The 19,330-nt window shown below is 38.8% G+C and overlaps 1 protein-coding gene and 1 long non-coding RNA gene across 4 annotated transcripts; one reads left to right on the top strand and one right to left on the bottom strand.

Moving 5' to 3' along the window:
* Nucleotides 1-3: 3 nt before the first annotated feature.
* On the top strand, nucleotides 4-8,964 carry LOC122157189. Of its 3 annotated transcripts, none has more exons than XR_006167788.1 (7): nucleotides 4-262; nucleotides 588-676; nucleotides 1,176-1,203; nucleotides 4,438-4,519; nucleotides 5,735-5,807; nucleotides 7,625-8,034; nucleotides 8,446-8,964. It is a non-coding gene; the product is annotated as an uncharacterized LOC122157189 (long non-coding RNA). The 3 variants fall into 3 exon arrangements; XR_006167787.1 differs by having other exon boundaries at nucleotides 1,176-1,842; XR_006167789.1 differs by lacking the exons at nucleotides 588-676; nucleotides 1,176-1,203 and adding an exon at nucleotides 1,582-1,842.
* A 3,065-nt stretch (nucleotides 8,965-12,029) lies between these two features.
* On the bottom strand, nucleotides 12,030-19,327 carry LYAR (Ly1 antibody reactive). Its single transcript, XM_042812718.1, has 9 exons — nucleotides 19,237-19,327; nucleotides 18,818-19,004; nucleotides 17,588-17,702; nucleotides 16,963-17,070; nucleotides 15,659-15,742; nucleotides 14,668-15,013; nucleotides 14,338-14,436; nucleotides 13,506-13,591; nucleotides 12,030-13,182 (listed from the first exon to the last, which is right to left on the bottom strand). The coding sequence occupies exons 2-9, from the start codon at nucleotides 18,937-18,939 to the stop codon at nucleotides 13,048-13,050; spliced, it is 1,095 nt and encodes a 364-aa protein (XP_042668652.1). The 5' UTR covers nucleotides 18,940-19,004; nucleotides 19,237-19,327; the 3' UTR covers nucleotides 12,030-13,047.
* Between the last annotated feature and the right edge of the window lie 3 nt (nucleotides 19,328-19,330).

Here is a 19,330-nt window from a genome sequence, read left to right as displayed (position 1 = left end):
CGGGCGCTTCCCTGAACGCGTAGTGCTGCCGTGATGGCCTGTGGTTTTGTGCAGGGTGTCGCGGCCGGCTGGGTTCGTCACCGGTTCTACGGCTGTTACCTCTCCAAAGCGGGCGCTGTGGGCACCGTGCTTAGCCTCATGGAGTCACACCTTGCGGCTGTGTAAGCCCACCAGACCGAGCAGAAATACCTGACACGCAGCGTTACCAGGAGCTAGTTCTCCATGCCTGGTCTAGGTGTAACTGCTTGCCTGTTTCACCCAGGTGATTGCCTTCTTGGATTCGTCAGTTAATGCTCACCTGATAAAACAACACTTCATATTATTCATCCCTAAAGAAAACTGATGAAAGCGTGCCTTATGAGTGCGGCTGTAGCAAATAGTGACTCTGATAATGGACCAGCAATATATTACAAATTAGTGGTGTTGTGAATGATGCCAGTCGTCGTTGAAAATGGGAAACTGTGTTATGTAAATCCAAGTGCAAAAAAAAAAAAAAGAGGCTTGTTTTATCAAAGTAGCTTAAAAAAATAGGAAAAATAAGCAGAGATTGGGTAGCACATAAACATTTTGCTGTTTGTATTTTGCAGACCACGTGGAACTGGGATTGTTTAGTCTGGAGAAGGGAAGACTCAGGGGTCCTAATTGCTACAACTGCCTGAGAGAAGGTTGTGGTGAGGTGAGGGTCAGCCTCCTCTCCCAAATGACAGTGATTGGATGAGAGGAAATGTCTTCATGCTGTGCCAGGGGAGGTTCAGGTTAGATATTTGGAGAAATGTCTGAAAGAGAGGGATGGGAAACTGGAATGGGCTGCCTGTGGAGGTGGTGGAGTCACGGTCCCTGAAAGTGTTCAAGAAATGTGTAATGTGGCAGTGAGGGACATGGTCAGTGGGATGGTGGGGAAGGGCTGATGGTTGGACTGGGAGACCTTAGAGATCTTTTCCAGCCTTAATGGTTGTATGATAGAGGTAGCACAGGACTCAAATAAAAATCTCAGAGAACTATTCCATAAAGGCTGAGATTCGTATGAGATAGATTGAAGAAAAAATAATTTTAGTACGTATTCTAGTTAACAAAAGTATATTTACCATCAAGTATATTTACCATCCTTCTAGTTGTATATAAATTGAAATTCAGAACATAAATGTTTCATTATCTGATTTTACTTTCCCTTTTAGAAGGTAAACAGTATTTTGCATGAAATCGGTGAGTATGAAAAATAAGTTTTCACAATACCACATGCATTCTTCAGCATAAATGTTTTGCAGATATTTTCTCTGTAGTTTCACATTCAGAAAACAGGAAAAACAAGATGAATGGCATGTAGGCAGTGGTTAATAATTGTGACCTTATCAAAGGCCTTTTGAAATGGGGAAAAAAAAATACCAAACAACCAACTTGAATAAATCTTTAAGAAATAATAGGTCTTCTGTAGGTACAGCCTAATTCAGTACAGTGCTAGAGCAGCTCCACAACTCAGTAGACTTGCACTAATCTAAATTGTGTAATGATAGCCCTAACAGTAGTTATGACCAAATTTTTCAATACGTTAACAATTTATGTTATATTTGGTTTGAGTTACAGGTGATTAAGCATTGGAGAATTTGGCTTAATCTGTGCATTTTGCAAGTGGAAGAAGAATAATTCTTCATTTATATGACTTCTCAGCTGAAATAGCATGTCTTTACTCGCTCATCATGTACTTTTCTGTGCATTTTACGTCCTGCCCAGCATATGGGTGAAGCAAGGCACAGGACTGATGATGAGCGACTTGGCAGCAATTATTTCAGAGATAAAGGAAATGAGGCTTCATTACTTAGGATACTCAAGGTGTACATTTAACAGGTGAGTTGCAAAGTCCTGCACCTGTACTGATGTAGCAGATCCTGGGCTGTACCTACAGGGGCATTACGAGCAGAGATGGAGTTGTAATCATCCCACTCAGCGCTTGTCAGACTGTACCTGGAGTCCAGTTCTTGTTCCCCAGTTCAATTCAGATGTGGGCAGACTGGAGAGGTTCCCGAGGAAGGCCATGAAGGAGATCAAAGGGCTCAAACACCTGGCTATAAGGAAGGGCTGAAAGAGAACTTTTCAACCTGGAGAAGTAAAGGGTTAGGGGGAACTTCATCACAGTATTTCAGTACTTGTAGCAAGTACTCTTGTACTTGCTACAGAGGGCACAGAGGCACTTCCTTCACAAAGGGGTGACATGGGGAAAATAAGGGGTAATGAGTACAAGCTGCACTGGGTGAGGCTCTGTCTTGATATGACATTTTTTTAATGGTGATAACAATCAGTCATTGAAACAATCTCTCCAGGCACATGGTAGAGTTCCTATCATTGGAGACTTTCAAGATGCAATTGTGTAAGGTGCTGGATAATCTCACCTAGGCTTCCTTTTCCTACAAGGGGTTGGACCTTATGATCTTTGAGGTCCCTTTCATCCTTGGTTGTTCTGTGATTCTATTTGCCATGTAGCCTGGTATGCAGATATACTGCATTGTATCATCTGCCAGAAGATGTAATCTTTTCAGCCAAGGGGCTGCAAACAGTGATTCACACAGTATATTTTCCTAAATGTCCCATCATCTGTTTTGTAGGGATTTCTCATGTTGAATGAAGCAAGAGTTCTGATTATTCTTCATTACTTTGCACTGACTTTTGAGTAAATTCCATGTAAAAGAAAAAAAAAAAAGCAAGAATTTATTTATTTGCTTACTTCATTTGCTGTAGAACATGCCTTATATCCACATCATGAACATTAATGTCTGTGATTATGTTTTGTTTAGTTCAGCTGAATATTTTGAAGTTAACAGCTTATAGGAGTCTCTGATCTCAGCTTTCTTAGCAATGAAATAAAGGACTCTTTGTTTTACTTCCTTGAATGAAATGATTACCTCAGCCTTCACTTTCATGCTGGTAACTCGAATAGGAAACAAAGGAAATCATGCACTCTCTTTACTAAAGCTATTCATAGGAAATATCTTTGATTTAAAGGTAGTAATTAAATAAATATGTATGCTTGAAAAGGTTAAGATCTGTTATTGTTGTTAAACTGAAGACTCCTGTTTACCTACAGAGTAGGCATTGTGCAAAGAGCTGAAATAAGAGCTTCCCTTCCCTGGCTCAGTTTTGACCTTAACCTAGACCACTCATGTTCAGTGTTTGTAGAGCCGAGATGTTTTCTGTGATCTTTTCACAGAGCTTCTCTGATTCAGTCATTATTAATCTGCTAAAGGATAATGATCAGGAGCTGAACTGAGGCTGTTACAAAGTCAACAACATAATCAACAAAGCATCCAGACTGTGGGTGTGTTATGGATAATTCTTGCAAGTAAAAGTTTCATTTGCATTCATTTGCAAAAATTGCATTCAACACCTTCAAGTTCTTTTCTTTTAAAGAGAAAAGAATGCTTTATTTCAGTTCTTTTAAACATTCAAGCTTTTGCAATTATAAATGAAAACTGAGTTTTCCAATCTTGCATATATTTAAGTTTGTTCTCTTGGTGTTCACTTGAGTATTTCCCACTTACTGACTGTTGTTTTAATGTTCATTTACAAGTAACTCTTAATACAGAAGTGTTATTTTATATTCCCTGTGTAGGTTCATGTGTATTTTAGAATTAGATTTCTAATTTGACTTTTAAAAAAGTAAAATTTGTTTTCTAGTATTCTATCAAATATCTGCAAATTTTTCCCCATTGCAAAAGTTAGTAGCTGTGTGAGCCCGAACGGTGTTTGTTCACAAGAAGCTTGCTTGGCCTTGCCTTCATTACTTATCTAGGTAGGGCATTTTTAGTTGAAGGAGGGTGGCTATAGTGTAGGTGTATTCTTCATTTTGAGGAATAATTGTTCAGTTCAGTACAATGGAAACAAAAATATGACCAAAGGACTGAAAAAAAAAAAAAAGCATGGTGTTAGTACCTTCATACAAACATGAATATCAATCAGAGATTAAAACTTAATCTGATCTGAATGTTGTACATATACAAACTACAGAACTAAAGTTGAGTATTAAATGTCAGTGCATCCTTAGATTGACCCTTAAGAAAGAAGCAATAGATATAATAATGTGCTTGATGCAAAGAATACACTACCAGTCAGCATGCAAACATCTGAAACTTTTGAAGGAAAAGAAGGCAGAAAAGATAAAGGCAGTTAAAAACAGGAAGTAAATATCTAAAAGAAATGAAAAAGAATCAACGCATCACGTGATCTGATTTATCAAGTTATCTTATTCTTCATCTTGAAAGTAGTCAAATACAAAAATGTGGCTGGTCCAGGACATCACTTTAGTCTGGAATGTCTCTTTGATTAAAGACTATTTCAACACCGTCAGTTATCCTGGTTAAAAATCTTAGGTAGCGTCAGTGTTGTATTCTTGCCTTTTGCAATAATTGGTATTAAGAATATATAATGAAACAACTTTGTTCATTCCAGTTTGAATCTTCGAAGTGTAAAAAAAAAAAAAAAAAAAAAGAGGCATGAAATAAATCTGGACAAACCATTCTCCTAGAAGCTGGTAAGTAAATCTTCTTAGTCTGTCTCCTAAATCATTTCTTGAATTTAGTTTCACTTAACTATGCTGACTTTCTTAGGGAGTACAATGGCTCTCAAAATGTTTTCCCAAGACTACAGTTTAAAGATACAAAGCATTTGGCAGCAGTGCTCCATCTATAATTGTTCTTGACTACTCAGTCCTCAGTAGAGGTATATAATACCTCTCAGTTTGAGGATTTGATCTGGTTTTAAAAGCCTTCGAAAAAAATGCAGGGAAATGGCAAAGAGGCAAAAAGAAATGGCCAGATGTGAGAGGATGGGAAAGGGAACGCTTGTGAATTACTGAAACTGATGTCCTCGCTGAGGAAAATGCCTGTGCAGCCATGCACATCTGTAAACTATGACAAGTTCTGCATCCTCACTGCACATAGGTACATCCTACAGTATCTTTTTTTTTTTTTTTTTTTTTTTTAATAATCAAGGCAGGTCTAATTTACGTAGGAAAGACTGTGTATCAGTCAGGGGAAAGAGTATTCGGGTTTATTGTTGAAAGAACTTTTTGCTCTATTTAGACTTGAAATGTCTTACTCTAGGAGTATTGCTTTTTTTAGACTTGACACTTTATAGAAGTTATAAAGAGCCTTTTTTTAAGGCTGCTGGTAGCACATTAACTATTTTTCAGACTTGGTCTAGTGCCCTCACTGCCAGAGGCAGTGGAACAAAATTGCTCAGGCATGTGTGGACATCACTGCTACAAGATTGCAAAGTACAGGAAAAAAATTGTACCACGTACAGTATAGGAACTTCTCATTGATGTATACTGCATGGAATTCAGCCCATGCTCTTCGCTTGTGGAAATTTCTCTGAGGAGTCCTGCAAAAGGAAACATGAAACAAAGTTCTTATAAATTTCTTTCAGGTCAGGGGGTGTTTTTTATTTGTTTGTTTTTGTCGTTTGCAGTCCATTGCTACTTACTTTCTGTAAGATTAATTTTTATACGTGCTTTGATTTGCTAACCTGATTGGACAGCTGAGTTAGAAGGAGCCTACAGAATGCTATACTGTCAAAAGAAGAAAGATGTTTGTTAGTATGAGAACTAAATTCAGCAGTATCTCAATCTGAAGTTTTAGCTGGGAGATGTGCAATTCCTGTTACTACTTTGACAAATGTGCTTCATATTAACAGGTTTTAAAAAGTGTACAACTAAGACAGAGTTGATTTTTTTTTCTTCTCACAGAGAACTTGCCCAGTGCTAACCCCGGAAATGGCCAAGTGTTCACAAAAAAGCTGAATTTTCAAACACAGAGCAGGTGAGTGAGATATGTTGCAGTAGGAAAGGAAGAGGAAACAGATCTCATGGTGTAGAATAGGGAAATTGTAGGAACAAAGAGTCCATGAAGATATAATAAATGGTAGAGTGAGTAGATGGAAAAAAGAATCAATAAAGACCTGTATGCATAACGTCTATAAATTCAGTAAAAGCTTTCATACTAGCAGTTGATTAAGAAGTCCAAAGCAAAAATGCTGGTACAATATATTGACTTCAGTCAGTGAAGCACTTGCTTTAATCATTAAAAACAAAACAACAAAACAAAAAACCAATAAAAGTCTAGGAGAAAATTTTGGCCCTGTCTCATTCACAAAAAAAAATCAGCTTTTGTTCTGCATGGGTACTGTATAGTGTCAAAAGCTGATGAATTCCTTCTCATTACCAAGAATCAAAGGCCATCAGAAAGGCAGAAAATCAAGCACATAAAAGTGCACTTCATGCTTCCTATTTATAACTCAGTGTCTGAATCTTAAGAGTTCACTACATGGCTGCTGCAAAGAACAGATCAAAGGAGTAAAATTCACATATCTTGAGCCATTTATAATGCAGGCAAGTTTCTGGTATTATTTTTCATTGTTTGTCATCTAAATGAGATGTAGTGATGTCAGTGCTTTTATATGGATCAAATGCCTCATGCATTTTAGTGGAAAGAGGAGGCTGTTATGCTAAAGTTCTGATATCTAGTAGGAGAAAGATGTGTTAAAATATAAAAGCAAAAAATGAAATGTTGAGGTTTAAGTGTAGATTCACCCTGATTTTTCAGGAGAGGGAAACCAATACTGAAAGATGGACCAATGAAATGGTCATTCACAGAATAATTTGTAATGGCATTCTGAGTTCTTGATAAAAGTCGTTTTTTTATTTGTTTTACTGGCTATAAGAGAATATGAGAGATGAGTTTCCCTTTATTTCTTCCTGGTCATGTTAACCTGCAGTCCTATCAGATACCGATACACATAATTCTCTTCCCTTTGTATTCATGCTGACTTTGAGCAATATCTCCATATGTTTTAAAGCATCTTCTTTCTAATAGAACAAATGCATGTGAGAACTGAGATTGATTTTGTAATCAGGCCTTACTAAGGATTTCAGTGCTATTTAGTAGTAATGCATTCTACCTGATTAGTTGGTAGGTATACAGAAACACAATTTCTGTTATCCTGCTGCTTTCAAGTCATTTCAGGAACTATAAAACAGATTCTATGCAAAGTGTGTTGTTTTGCTTCTGATGTAAACTTGGGGAGGGGGGTGGGGGGTGTCGAGAGAAGCTTCTATTTAAAATCTCAAATCAGAAGATCAAAGTATACAGTCTATTTGAAGAAATGGCTGTTTCACGTCATTAAGAATAAATTGGAGACAGAAATGAAACAAAATATGTTCTTCAAGTTGTCTCAGCCTGTGAGAATGTAAAAGCATGAGAATACAGGTGCAAAAGGAATTGTCTCATCAAGTGCAAAGAACAGTTACCACTGAAACTTTCTCTGCTCCAAGTGAAATTTAGTATTAAATATAAAATAACACTTCCTGAAAAAGAACTAATGGGGAACACAATGTGCTGCTTTTCTTGGCTGACAGAGCAGAAAAGAAACTTAGAGGGCTTATTCTTGTTTTTTTGTTTTTTGTTTTTTTTTTTTCTTGAAAGCTAAACCAGGAGAAGAAAGGGAGAGATGTTGAATATATTGATTGAGATATCTTGTGACCTGTGAGCACAGCTCAATGTATAGAACAATATACCTTTTTTTTTTTTTTTTGCTTATCTTGCACAAGGAGTTTAATATTTGCCCTCTCATTTCCTAGATAAGGGTGAGCATTACAGCTTTAAAAGTTTCTGAATGGAGTAATGTACTGGGACTCTATCGTGTGGTCATCGGTTATAAGCCAGTACTCATGTTGGACGCTGATTGCATTGTACTGATGCAATCAGATTAAAGCAACAGGTGGGAGGATCTTTTTTCACTGGGAGAAAGGAGAATGAAATACTCTAATGCACCCGTATGGTGGAGTGCTGAGTACAACAAACAAGACATCCTTTGAAGCTTTCTTCTTTTCAGTGATTAAAATCCCTGCTTAAATTCTGATGCTATGCTTACCAAGAAAGCCACCGACTTTAAACAATTCATTTTCTGATCTACAATACTTCCATCTTTCTCACTCATCCAAAGACATTCAATTTCCAATGCAGTATTTTGGAAGGAAAAATCTTAATGGTAAGGCATATTTTCTTATGTTTTCTTATGTTTTCTTACTATGCTGTTTAGAAAATCAACAAACAGAACATGCTTAAACACTTTGTAATGCTGTTACTGATATCTTATGGTTTCTCAGCACTTTATTGTGACTGCTATCATTACCAATTGACTGCTAAGCATATAATTTATGGGGAAGAAAGTTTTTTCTTTTTTCTTTTTTTTTTTTTAAAAGGCTACAAAAAGGTGAAAACAGTAGTTTAGTAGTTAAATTTCTCCATGGCATCACAAACCCAGTACACTGATTAGTTGTTAAAAGAAACTTCAATACCACAGCATTTCTGTCAGATAAAAGGTTAAAATAAAAGGCTGCTTACTTTACTGTCATGACATTCTTTAACATATTCTGTACTTTTTGTGTTTTTTGAACAGGAGTTCAGTAGCGTGCTTGATGAATGCACCCACAACTTTCCTGTCCATGCAAAACCATAATAATTGACTGCTGCTAAGAAACTAGGTTGAAGATGATGAGCTTTCTGGTTCATCATGTGTTTGTTAACTGTATTAAAATGTTAGTTGTAGGTTGTGTCAGCTCAATTTCCTTGGACATCAAACTTTGTATTGATGGCAGTAGCATGCTGCTGTTGACCTGGATGGTCAAAGATAGAGCACAGTGGAAGAATGGCAGTTGTGATCAGCATGCACAAAATCACTGCAGTTATGCTGTTAGATTTTTCTTCACAAACAAAAGGACATGAGCCAGCAACATGCCCTCACAGCCCAGAAAGTCAACCATATCCTGGGCTACATCAAAAGAAGTGTGGCCAGCAGGGTGACAGAGGTGATCCTGTCCATCTGCTCCGTACTGGTGAGGCCTCACCTGGATTCTGGATCTGGTCACCCAGATGACTGGAGTCTTGCCAATGTGACTCCCATTTATAAGAAAGGTTGTAAGGAGGATCCGGGGAACTACAGGCCTGTTAGCCTGACCTCGGTGCCAGGGAAGGTTATGGAGCAGATCGTCTTGAGGGAGATCATGCGGCATGTGCAGGGTGACCGGGGGATCAGGCCTAGCCAGCATGGGTTCATGAAGGGCAGGTCCTGCTTGACCAACCTGATCTCCTTCTATGATCTAGTGACCCATCTGGTGGATGAGGGAAAGGCTGTTGCTGTGGTCTACCTAGACTTCAGCAAAGCCTTTGACACTGTCTCCCACAGCATTCTCCTGCAGAAGCTGGCATCCAGAGGCTTGGATGGATACACTCTTGGCTGGGTAAGGAGCTGGTTGGAGGGCCGGGCACAGAGAGTGGTGGTAAATGGAGTCAAATCCAGCTGGCGACCGGTTGTGAGTGGTGTTCCCCAGGGGTCGGTGCTGGGGCCTGTCCTCTTCAATATCTTTATTGATGACCTCGATGAGGGCATCGAGTGCACCCTCAGTAAGTTTGCAGATGACACCAAATTGGCTGGAAGTGTGGATCTGCCTGGGGGTAGCGAGGCCCTACAGAGGGATCTGGACAGGCTGGAGAGCTGGGCTGAAGCCAATGGGATGAGTTTCAACAAGGCCAAATGCCGGGTCCTGCACTTCGGCCACAACAACCCCAGGCGACGCTACAGGCTTGGGGCGGTGTGGCTGGAGGACTGCATAGAGGAAATGGACCTGGGGGTATTGATTGATGCTCGGCTGAATATGAGCCGACAGTGTGCCCAGGTGGCCAAGAAGGCCAATGGCATCCTGGCTTGCATCAGAAACAGTGTTGCAAGCAGGAGCAGAGAGGTGATTGTTCCCCTATATTCAGCACTGGTGAGGCCGCACCTCGAGTACTGTGTCCAGTTTTGGGCCCCTCACTGCAAGAAAGATATTGAGGCCCTGGAACGTGTTCAAAGGAGGGCAACAAAGCTGGTGAGGGGTCTGGAACACAGGCCATATGAGGAGAGGCTGAAGGAGCTGGGAATGTTCAGCCTGGAGAAGAGGAGGCTCAGGGGAGACCTCATTGCTCTCTATAACTTCCTGAAGGGAGGTTGTAGTGAGCTGGGGGTCGGCCTCTTCTCTCGTGTCATTAGTGATAGGACCAGGGGGAATGGCTTCAAGCTACGGCAGGGGAGATTCAGGCTGGACATGAGGAAGTATTACTTTTCAGAAAGGGTGGTCAGGCACTGGAATGGACTGCCCAGGGAGGTGGTGGAGTCACCGACCCTGGGGGTGTTCAAGGAAAGACTGGATGTTGTGTTGAGGGACATGGTTTAGTAGGAGCTATTGGGAATAGGTGAACGGTTGGACTGGGTGATCTTTTAGGTCTTTTCCAACCTTGGTGATTCTATGATTCTATGATTCTATGATTACTGCGTCCAGATGTGGAGTCCTCAGTACAGGAGAGATATGGACCTGTTGGAGCACATCCAGAGAAAGGCCACAGAAATTATCCAAGGGATGGAACACCTCTCCTACAAGGACTGGCTGAGAGAGCTGGGGCTGTTCAGCTTGGAGAAGGCTTCAGGGAGACTGGAAAGCAGCCTTTCAGTGTCTAAAGGGGAGTTACAGGAAAGAAGGGGACAGACTCTTTAGCAGGGTCTGTTATGACAGGACAAGGGGAAATGGTTTCAAACTAAGAGGGGAGATTTAGATTGGACATAAGGAAGAAGTTTTTTACAATAAGGCTGGTGAGACACTGGAACATGTTGCCCAGTTGGAAGCCCTATCCCTGGGAATGTTTAAGGCCAGGCTGGTTGGGGCTTTGAGCAACCTGATCTAACTGCAGGTGTTCCTGTTCATTGCAGGGGAGTTGAACTAGATGGCCTTTAAAGGTCCCTTCCAACTCTAAGGGTTCTATGAAATACATGCATGTGTAGATGGCTGTCAAACTTGACATTAGTTCTTGAACGTAAAAGACCCCAAAGCCACTCAAAAGATTTAAGAGCTGTTCAATAAAATTAATCATCTGACTCAGAAACTGGAATCAGATAATGCTTAATGAACATATTAATTAAACTCCAAGCAGCAAGTTTCCAAATTACCAGTGTGGGTTGTACCCTGCTGCACTTTTATACTGCCTAGAATAATCTTTTTAAAATATTGCATGCTGTCTGAATGCTATTAAAGATCTCCAGATAAGCTTATACTATCGCCCCCTTGGATTTGCTAAAACCTTCATGTAAGAACAAAAGAGCACCCAATGTATGTAACTTCCTTGCAACTGACTGACAGGACTGAAAAACAAACAAACAAACAAACAAAAAATCAGTAAATACATTGATTAATCATTTTTGAGATAAAAGGAGGGAGATCTTGCTATTTTTCTGTCTTGGTGAAATATTCTGAATGGAATGCAAGGCAGCATGCCCCCTTCTAAAATGGTGACCACTAAACAGGTAATTATTAAGAGGGTAATTTCAATTGGATAGAGACATTGTTAGCTGCAGCAGTAAACTGAATCCTGAATGTGTTTTACGTAGAAAAGTTAAGTTCAGACCTCTGAGGAATCTCTTAATTGTCTAATGAAAAAATATAGATTTCCTTTTCTATTGTTATTTTTGATGTTGAGCTGCACGTCAGTAATGCAACTGTGCATGGTCTTAAGTAGCATTTGAAGTGATCTATAGGGACATAGACTCCTCTACCATTCTGCAGTACTTCCAGCAATATCCATAAGGAAAAACATACAAGTTCACATAGTTCTTTCTCTCTCCTTTTCTTATTATTTTCTTATTTCTTATGGTCAACAACACGGTCAACATTGTCACCATCATATCATCAACAAAACAACTTTTTATCTTTGGAAGATACAAAGAAAATGGCATAACTTGGAATGAACTTTAAACAAAAATTAAAACCTCTAATTAATTACTCCAACAAAACTACTTAAAATCTCTATATAACATTAATATTTGTAGTAAAATAAACAGTGAAAAGATAAATGGGAGTGTATTCATTTTAGTCTTATGTCCTTTCCTATATTTGAAAAAAAAAGAAAGAAAAAAAAAGTAAAAATAAGCTTTTAGAATGCACTGAAAGAACTCAGTTTTCCCAGGGCTGTAAATAAACTTTATTCACATACGTCCAAAGCCATTTTCATGAACTGGCAAACAACCATTTAGTGAAGAGAGAAACTTATTATGGACTTCCATTGTAATTTTTTCTTATAAACAAGACAAATATGTACTCAGAGAAACTGGACCCAGACATTTAACATTTTCGCACTTCTAATATATTCACTAGTTTTACAAATTAGGTATTTTAAGATTTCTGCCCTTTTAACATTCTTTCAGTGACTGCAATACAAAAATATATATATATAGTTTGTGGATTTCATGCACAGATTTCTTCTGGGTTGGTTTGTTTCTTTTTTTGGTACAATCGTAAACTGACAAGATTTAATAAATTTAAGGTGGTATTTTACAGTCATTTATTTTGTTGGTCAATTTTTAGTCTAAGTGACATCACTTATTTAGTCAGTTGTAGTGCTAATTATAACACCAAGTAGCTATGCACGTACAGGTAACAGTTTTCAGATATTCACTGAATGTGCAATTTTACATACATAAATCTTACAGACATTGTAATTATGTACTTCACAGCACAAAATTAAGAGGTTATTAAAGCTACAGTGCATAAAGGAACTATCAGTCATACCATTTTTTTAACTGTATCATAACAAAACATTTTTCTACGGTGACGTTTTGAATATGAAAATCCTATTGCTCTTAAAATAGTTCCTACCCTGGTCCTGATAAACATTCGTGCCTATAAATAACATCCATTCCTGGAAGAATTTTAATATAGCTGTTGCCTGTTATTTTCAATGCCTCTTAAAACTTGTACAAAAAATATACATTTTCCTTAAAAATTAAAAAATATCTGAAACAGATATGCAGCACTCCTAAAATATTCTGCAGTAGATCTAGAAAAAGAAGATGAATCCAGTCTTAAATTCTGTTCTCTCATACACAAACAATTTGAGACCAATATATGATGTCTGTCTACTTGACAGCAGGATTTGACTCAGTCTGCAATGCAAACATTATGGAAAGGATGAAAACTTATTTCAGGAGTTTCACTTTGTCCTTTAAAACTTTAAATTTGGGATTCTTGTTCACTTTCTTATTAAATATGATTAGAATATCCTCTTCTGATTTGTGATGTTCACCAGCTACTGCATAGTACTGAGCTATAACCTGCACAAAGAAAGAGGAACAGCTTTGAGTTAGTAAAGATCCAGTTAAAGCAGTAATACGTTCATGTTACTGTATTAAAAGCAGCACAGATTCTATGTATCAAAATGCACAGGTGCTACACCTCTGCAGAACTTGCCTCTGTATTCTACTGAGTTCTAAAGAACGAGTCTAGTTCTAGTCATTCTGTCAACTGATGTTCTGCTAAGTAATATCAAACATTTTTGACAGGAACAGGATTTTACAAGCTTCAGCACTACAGGAAAAAAAAAATATCAAGACCAAAGAAGATTTAAAACCTAAAAAAAAAGGATGGTGTACTGTACCTTTTTTCTTAGTTTTTTAATTGAAATTTCATTGTCTGGAGCCTGTTTCAGAACAGCTTTGATGGTTCCTTTCCAGTTGAATTTACCTAGAAAATAAGCATATAAAACTGTAAAGTATACCAGATCTTCTTATGGTAGGAACCTTCAACCTACAACTTTTAGAACCAGTTCAGCTGCCATCACGGTTCATTGTTATCCTGCTGACTCTACAACAGCAGAGTGTCTTAAGCATAAAGTCAGGTAGGCTGTTTCTGAACATTTTAATTGGATGTCTGTGAAGAATCATTGTACAACATCAGCATTAGGGTTCAAGATGGCCTTTACTTAGCTTCTGAGTTTCAGCTATAAATCAGAGACCATTACATAATATGCAATCCGCATGTTCAAGGACAGGCATTCCCTAAAGATAATGAAGTGCCTTGTCTTATGTAAGCATAAACCAAGTCAAACACAGATAAACTCCAATTTATGATTCAATTAGAAAAAATGGTAATGTAAAAGACAGAACAGATACAAAGCTGCTAATTGTTTTTCCTCTATGCTGGCCAAGGCGTACAGCAGCAGGGAAGAAACCTAATGTGGTGAAAGAAATATGCCAGATTCCTCACTGTCCAGAGAAATTAAGTGTAGCTAGAGGCTGCCAGCACAGAAGTAACAGAATTCAGAACTAGGTATAAAGTGTAGCACAGCCTTCTTCCTCTGGAACAGATAGGTGAATGTTATGATTGAGGCACAACTTCATGGCTTGCTAAGAAAGCACCATATTCTGCACAAGGTCTTTTGTAGCACAGTTCTGTAACCATCTAAACTTTCCCTTTCGGAATATCTTTACCTTTTCCAAGAGTTTCTTCATTGCCATTGGTGTTTTCTGTTTCCATGTCTTCTGACATGCTTTCAGTTTTCATTTTCTTTTTTGTGACACAAGGTTCCTCTAGAGGTGAAACACACACAGAAAAAGTGATAAAACTAGAAGAATTCTAGTTGCATAAGAAGTAAGTTTCTATTCTTGTAACATAAGCTTGTATTTGCTAAAATGTTCATGTTCTGTTAAATTTGTGTATTTAACATTAACTCCTTTTAAAAATTCCAGTGAGGCAGATTACTGATCTTTTAGGCACTGACAAAAGTCTAGAGACAAAAATGCAGTTAGTAGGATAGATACCTTCTACATGTTTATATTTGCGTTTCCTGACATTTGTTTCCTCCTCTGTTTCATTCTGATGGCCATTTCCATTCATTTCAAATTCATTCTCCAAGCAATCCTTCTGTTTTTTGGACTTCTTATTCTTTTTTGTTTCTGAGCTCACAGGCTGACTTTCTAATTTCAAATCTTTTTTCTCCTTCTTATTGTTCTTTTGTCTCTCTTCTTTTCGTTCTTTCTTACTCTTTTTCCGCTCGGTTTTACCATCTGTAACGCCGTTTTCTTCTGCCATTGTTTTCTGCCCACTTTCTGCAAACTGTACTCCATCCTTCTGTTGTGGTTTGTCGTGTTCTTTTCTACTTGACACCTTTTTTCAAAGACAGAGTATGACAGTTTTGACATGCCTTTATTGATAATTCAACTTTTCTCCACTACATCATTTCTGAAATACACCAATATCCTGAATTCAGCCAGGTTTATTACACAAGGTAACACTGTATTACACAAGTAAACACTGTGGCTTGATTCTTCTAACTAATACCCTCACCATCACAGCAGAAATGTTATCTTGCAAAAAAATCTTTGACTTGGCTTAATTTGTTTTTCCTATGTTTTACGGTACATGTTGCACTATGTAAATGGTGCACTTGTTGCATGGATCCATGTTTAAACTCCACTCTCAAGGCATATCAAGGCAGTATCAGAATTTCTAAGGGCACAGTCAACATGAATGCTAAAAAACATAAATGTGATGAGAGAAAACATTATATACTTCCAAAACTAAAACACTGTACTTAGCAGGCAAAGACACCATTCTGAAACACTGCTACTAACAATTAGACACATTATCAGAATACAAGGAAAAAGGAATGTGCAGATTAAAGAAGAGTCTGTGTAGTTTTTTAAGACATATTTGCTAAAATTAAGGCAACACAAAGCTTTGATTTCTGCAGATAAACATTTTTTTTTACTCATTCCTGTTGTACAATGTTGTACCTCTAATTTAACTTACATCTCCAGTTGCTTCAGAAAAAATATCCCACACCTGATTTTGCAAAGTGCTGTCAGTAACTCTCAAACTGTTCTTCATCCAGTTCTGTGAAGGAAAGAAAAAGAACACATTACCAGTAACTTTAAAAAGTGCATCTCCTTTTCCTTTTTTTTTTTTTTTCTTTTCTTCTTATTACCATATATTTAGCTCTTAAATTTAAGAATTTTGTTATTCTGCATGATGAAGATCTGGTTCGATGTTTATTCTCTAGAAATCCCTTAAAACTAATGCAATTTTGTAGAGCATATTGTTAAAAGTCTATGCCACGCCTGTCAATTGCCTCACCAACAATAATCCAGATGAGATCAATATACAGAAAATGACATCCTCAAGCTTTTGAACAGAGCTGGTTGTATCTATGCCCTACTAAACCTTTTTACTGTTTGTATGAGCTAAAATATTAAAGGTGTGTTCTTGCTTGTTTCGCTAGAGACAAACAATCCTTTAGGGATACCTGGGAAGGTTGCACTGGTAAACTGGAATAATGGACTGCAAAAACTTTTGATCTTTCAATGCAACATCTTACCAAAAAGAAAAAAATGATTGAAAATACAACTTCCCTTGCTTAGAACGTTTTTGTCAATTTTGTCAAACTAAGTCTAACTTTCTAGCTAGCTCTCTGGCAGTGAGTTCACATCAGTTTTATTACATCCTATCTGAACCACCTAGAAGCAATCATTATTTTCTTTCAGCTTTACAAATTGAGACACAAAAAGAGGTGGAGGCCAACTTGTAATTCTTTACAGATACCACATAAAGTATTTGGAGTCTGCTGTGGTTGAGAAGCACACTTCAGTTAAGTACCCTGTATGGGAGAAGGGCTCAGAACACTAACCAACAGGAAAACTCCCTATAACAAAGTTTCTTGCAGCTCCCAGGCAAAACCTAAGCCACAGACATTAAAATTCTTTGCAAATATGTCTAAGAATATGGATATTCAAAAGCAATTGCAAAAAGAAAAAAGGAAGTATTACAAAAGAACAAGCCTATACATCCAACCTTAATCCGTTAGTCTGGGAATCAACTTTGTGAGTCTCTGGCCTAATAACTAATTAAAATTGCATTTAGACAAACTGCATTTAGACACCTTTTATGAAAGGAGAAATAATTTACAAGCATCTCCTATTGGAAAGTTGGCCATTACATCATCCACTTCCTGATGCTCAAAATAAAACAATTTGTCCCACCTTTCTCAAAAGAGAGACACCAGGGAAGTCTATTTTTAAGTTCACTGCACAAATTACTACAAAGCTCTTAAAACATACCTGAAATTTTACTTTTTTTCTTGGAATATTACCAAAGGAACGCATTTGCTCCAAAATGTTCCGCACTTTAGGGTTTATATTGGGTTTCTTCATTACTTCATGAATTTTCTGAACGAAGAAAAGCAGGATGAAATCAGTGAAGAAGCATAGTGATCAAAAGATGCATGCAAGGTATGAAAGCTGGAAGCACACTGGACAAAAATCACCCACAGACTGCATAGGCTAACTGAAATCATTCAATAAGCTTCAAAATAAACACTATCCCATAGTTTTATCACAAGCATCAGTTATCTGTATAAATACTTATACTGTGATACTGAGTAGAGGCAAGCAGGACTGCTCACTGATACTTTCTGTTGTACAAGTTACACTTTAAATTAAAGTAACCACATCATAAAGGGGAGCCCTGCACTCTGAAAAGTGCTTGCATTAAGAAAATGAACTCTCAACTGGCTGTTTTTTGCAAACTTTTGCAAATGTTTTTCCTTCTGGAACTGTGAAAAACAAGCCATCTTTGAGGCCACAGATGACATTTCTTCTGTCAGCAGTGCCTGCTTCAGTAACAACAATCAAGCCAATTCAACAATCAAGAATTGCTTATATCAGTATACAGTATAGCCCTTACCTGAAGCCACTCCTGTTGTTTAGCATCTCCTTTACTAGTTTTGGCTTCAAAATCTTTTCCACCATACTTCTCATCTTCGGTTACACACTTCACATGGTCCTTATAGTCATCACCCCTGAACACAGATTTTCAACTGTAGTTCACTGCTCAGTCCTCCAAACAGACTCAGTGGTCAACAAATTGAAGTAACAGCATCTACTGTTTACACCTCAATACTGCTAACACTTATATGATAGAAGTTCAACATGGTTAAAGTATCTGCTTGTAAGACTGCTTACATCAAATGTGGATACACTAATGCAGTAATAATTGTTCTAATCAACGTGTGTGGACCCTCAAAAAGAAAAAATGAATAACAATTTTGTTGGCGATAAAGTACTGAGAGAGATAAACAAAAACTGTGGATGCTCCATCCCTGGAGGTGTTCAAGGCCAGGTTGGATGGGACCCTGATGTGGTGCCTGATCTAGTGGCTGGGAACCTTGCCCACAGCAGGGAGGGCTGGAACTGGATGATCTGTAAGGTCCCTTCCAACCTAAGCCATTCTATAACTCTGATTATCTGAGGATGAGCTTACTTTCTTACGCAAATTCATACATTCATATTTAAAACGCAGATAGTAGCACTGCTGTCTTTTGAGTTATGAGAAGAAGCAAATTCACAATTTTGGATATCACTGCCAACCTCACATAACCTCTGGCAATGTCCAGAAGTGGCATTTAGTCTGCAGACCTGGACTTAATGTATATACTCAGTACCGATGACACCTTTATCTACTGCTGATGGCCTTTTCAGCAACATCAATCCTATCTGACACTTGTCAGTCTGACACTGACGTCCAGTTTGTCCAATACTACTCCAATTTGGCCTAGTATTAAATGGGGATGTTGGTGGCCCTGCATGTGGCAGGGGGGTTGAAGATTCATGATCCCTGAAGTCCCTTCCAGCCCTGGCCATTCTGTGATTCTGTCCAGGTGAAATCAGGAGAGGTGCACAAAGATGCTCTGGACAAGTGAGTGCAGTGCCATACATCTCCCTCCCAACGCAGTAGAACTTCCAAGCCCTTGTTCGCAATTGGATGATTAAGCCTGAAACAAACCTGTTTGCTTTTTAAGCAGAAATCTGAATTATTCAGAAATTGCCAAAGTTAGCTCTCACACATTGTAGGAAAACCTTTGACGTGTGACAACCACTGAGGAGCAAACAAGGCCGCTTGCCATCATTTACCTACCAGAAATCCTTGCCACAGTCCATGCAAGAGAGGCACTCACAGTGTCTGCAAATGTTCACGTGCTTTTCAACCTGTGTTTTCTTCACGGATTCCCCGCACGCGTTGCACGTGAAGACGACCATGGCGGTGAGGGTCAGCAGCTGCTATGAGGTGGGGCCGATCTCTTTCCTCCCCACACAGCACAGCCCTGGCGAGACAAGATCCCCGCTGCCACCAATTGCAAGGAGCATTCCAGCTCTTATCTCCCCTGTTTAACAGCCTCGCAGTTCGGCTTTCCCCTACGCCCTCCCTTTTCTGCTGCCCCCTCCCAGCCCTAGCTCAGGGTGTCCCCGCAGCGGCACCGCTGCATCTCGGAGACCTTTCCTCCCCCCACAGCTGTCGCTTTGCGGGCTACGATCCCCGGTCGCACCCCCTCTCACCGCAACCGCCGTCTCCAACGGCTGCCCGGCCCCACACGTGCGCCTGTCTCCCCGCTCCCGCCTCGGCCGCCACTCTGCGCATGCGCAACGCCCT

The sequence above is a fragment of the Centrocercus urophasianus genome, unplaced genomic scaffold (assembly GCF_019232065.1).
Source record: "Centrocercus urophasianus isolate 14NV4802_14NV808 unplaced genomic scaffold, USGS_Curo_1.0 seq_13, whole genome shotgun sequence".
NCBI lineage: Eukaryota > Metazoa > Chordata > Aves > Galliformes > Phasianidae > Centrocercus > Centrocercus urophasianus.
Note: the sequence above shows the minus strand (reverse complement) of the source record. Positions and strands in the feature narration are given on the sequence as shown.

Excerpts from the sequence above, each read along its gene's own strand:
- LYAR (XM_042812718.1), bottom strand. The coding sequence starts at position 18,939 with ATGGTCGTCTTCACGTGCAACGCGTGCGGGGAATCCGTGAAGAAAACA. Across the intron at positions 17,703-18,817 it reads GACTGTGGCAAGGATTTCTG|GGGTGATGACTATAAGGACC; the intron begins GTAGGTAAATGA and ends ATCTGTGTTCAG. Across the intron at positions 15,014-15,658 it reads TTTCTGAAGCAACTGGAGAT|GTGTCAAGTAGAAAAGAACA; the intron begins GTAAGTTAAATT and ends CTTTGAAAAAAG.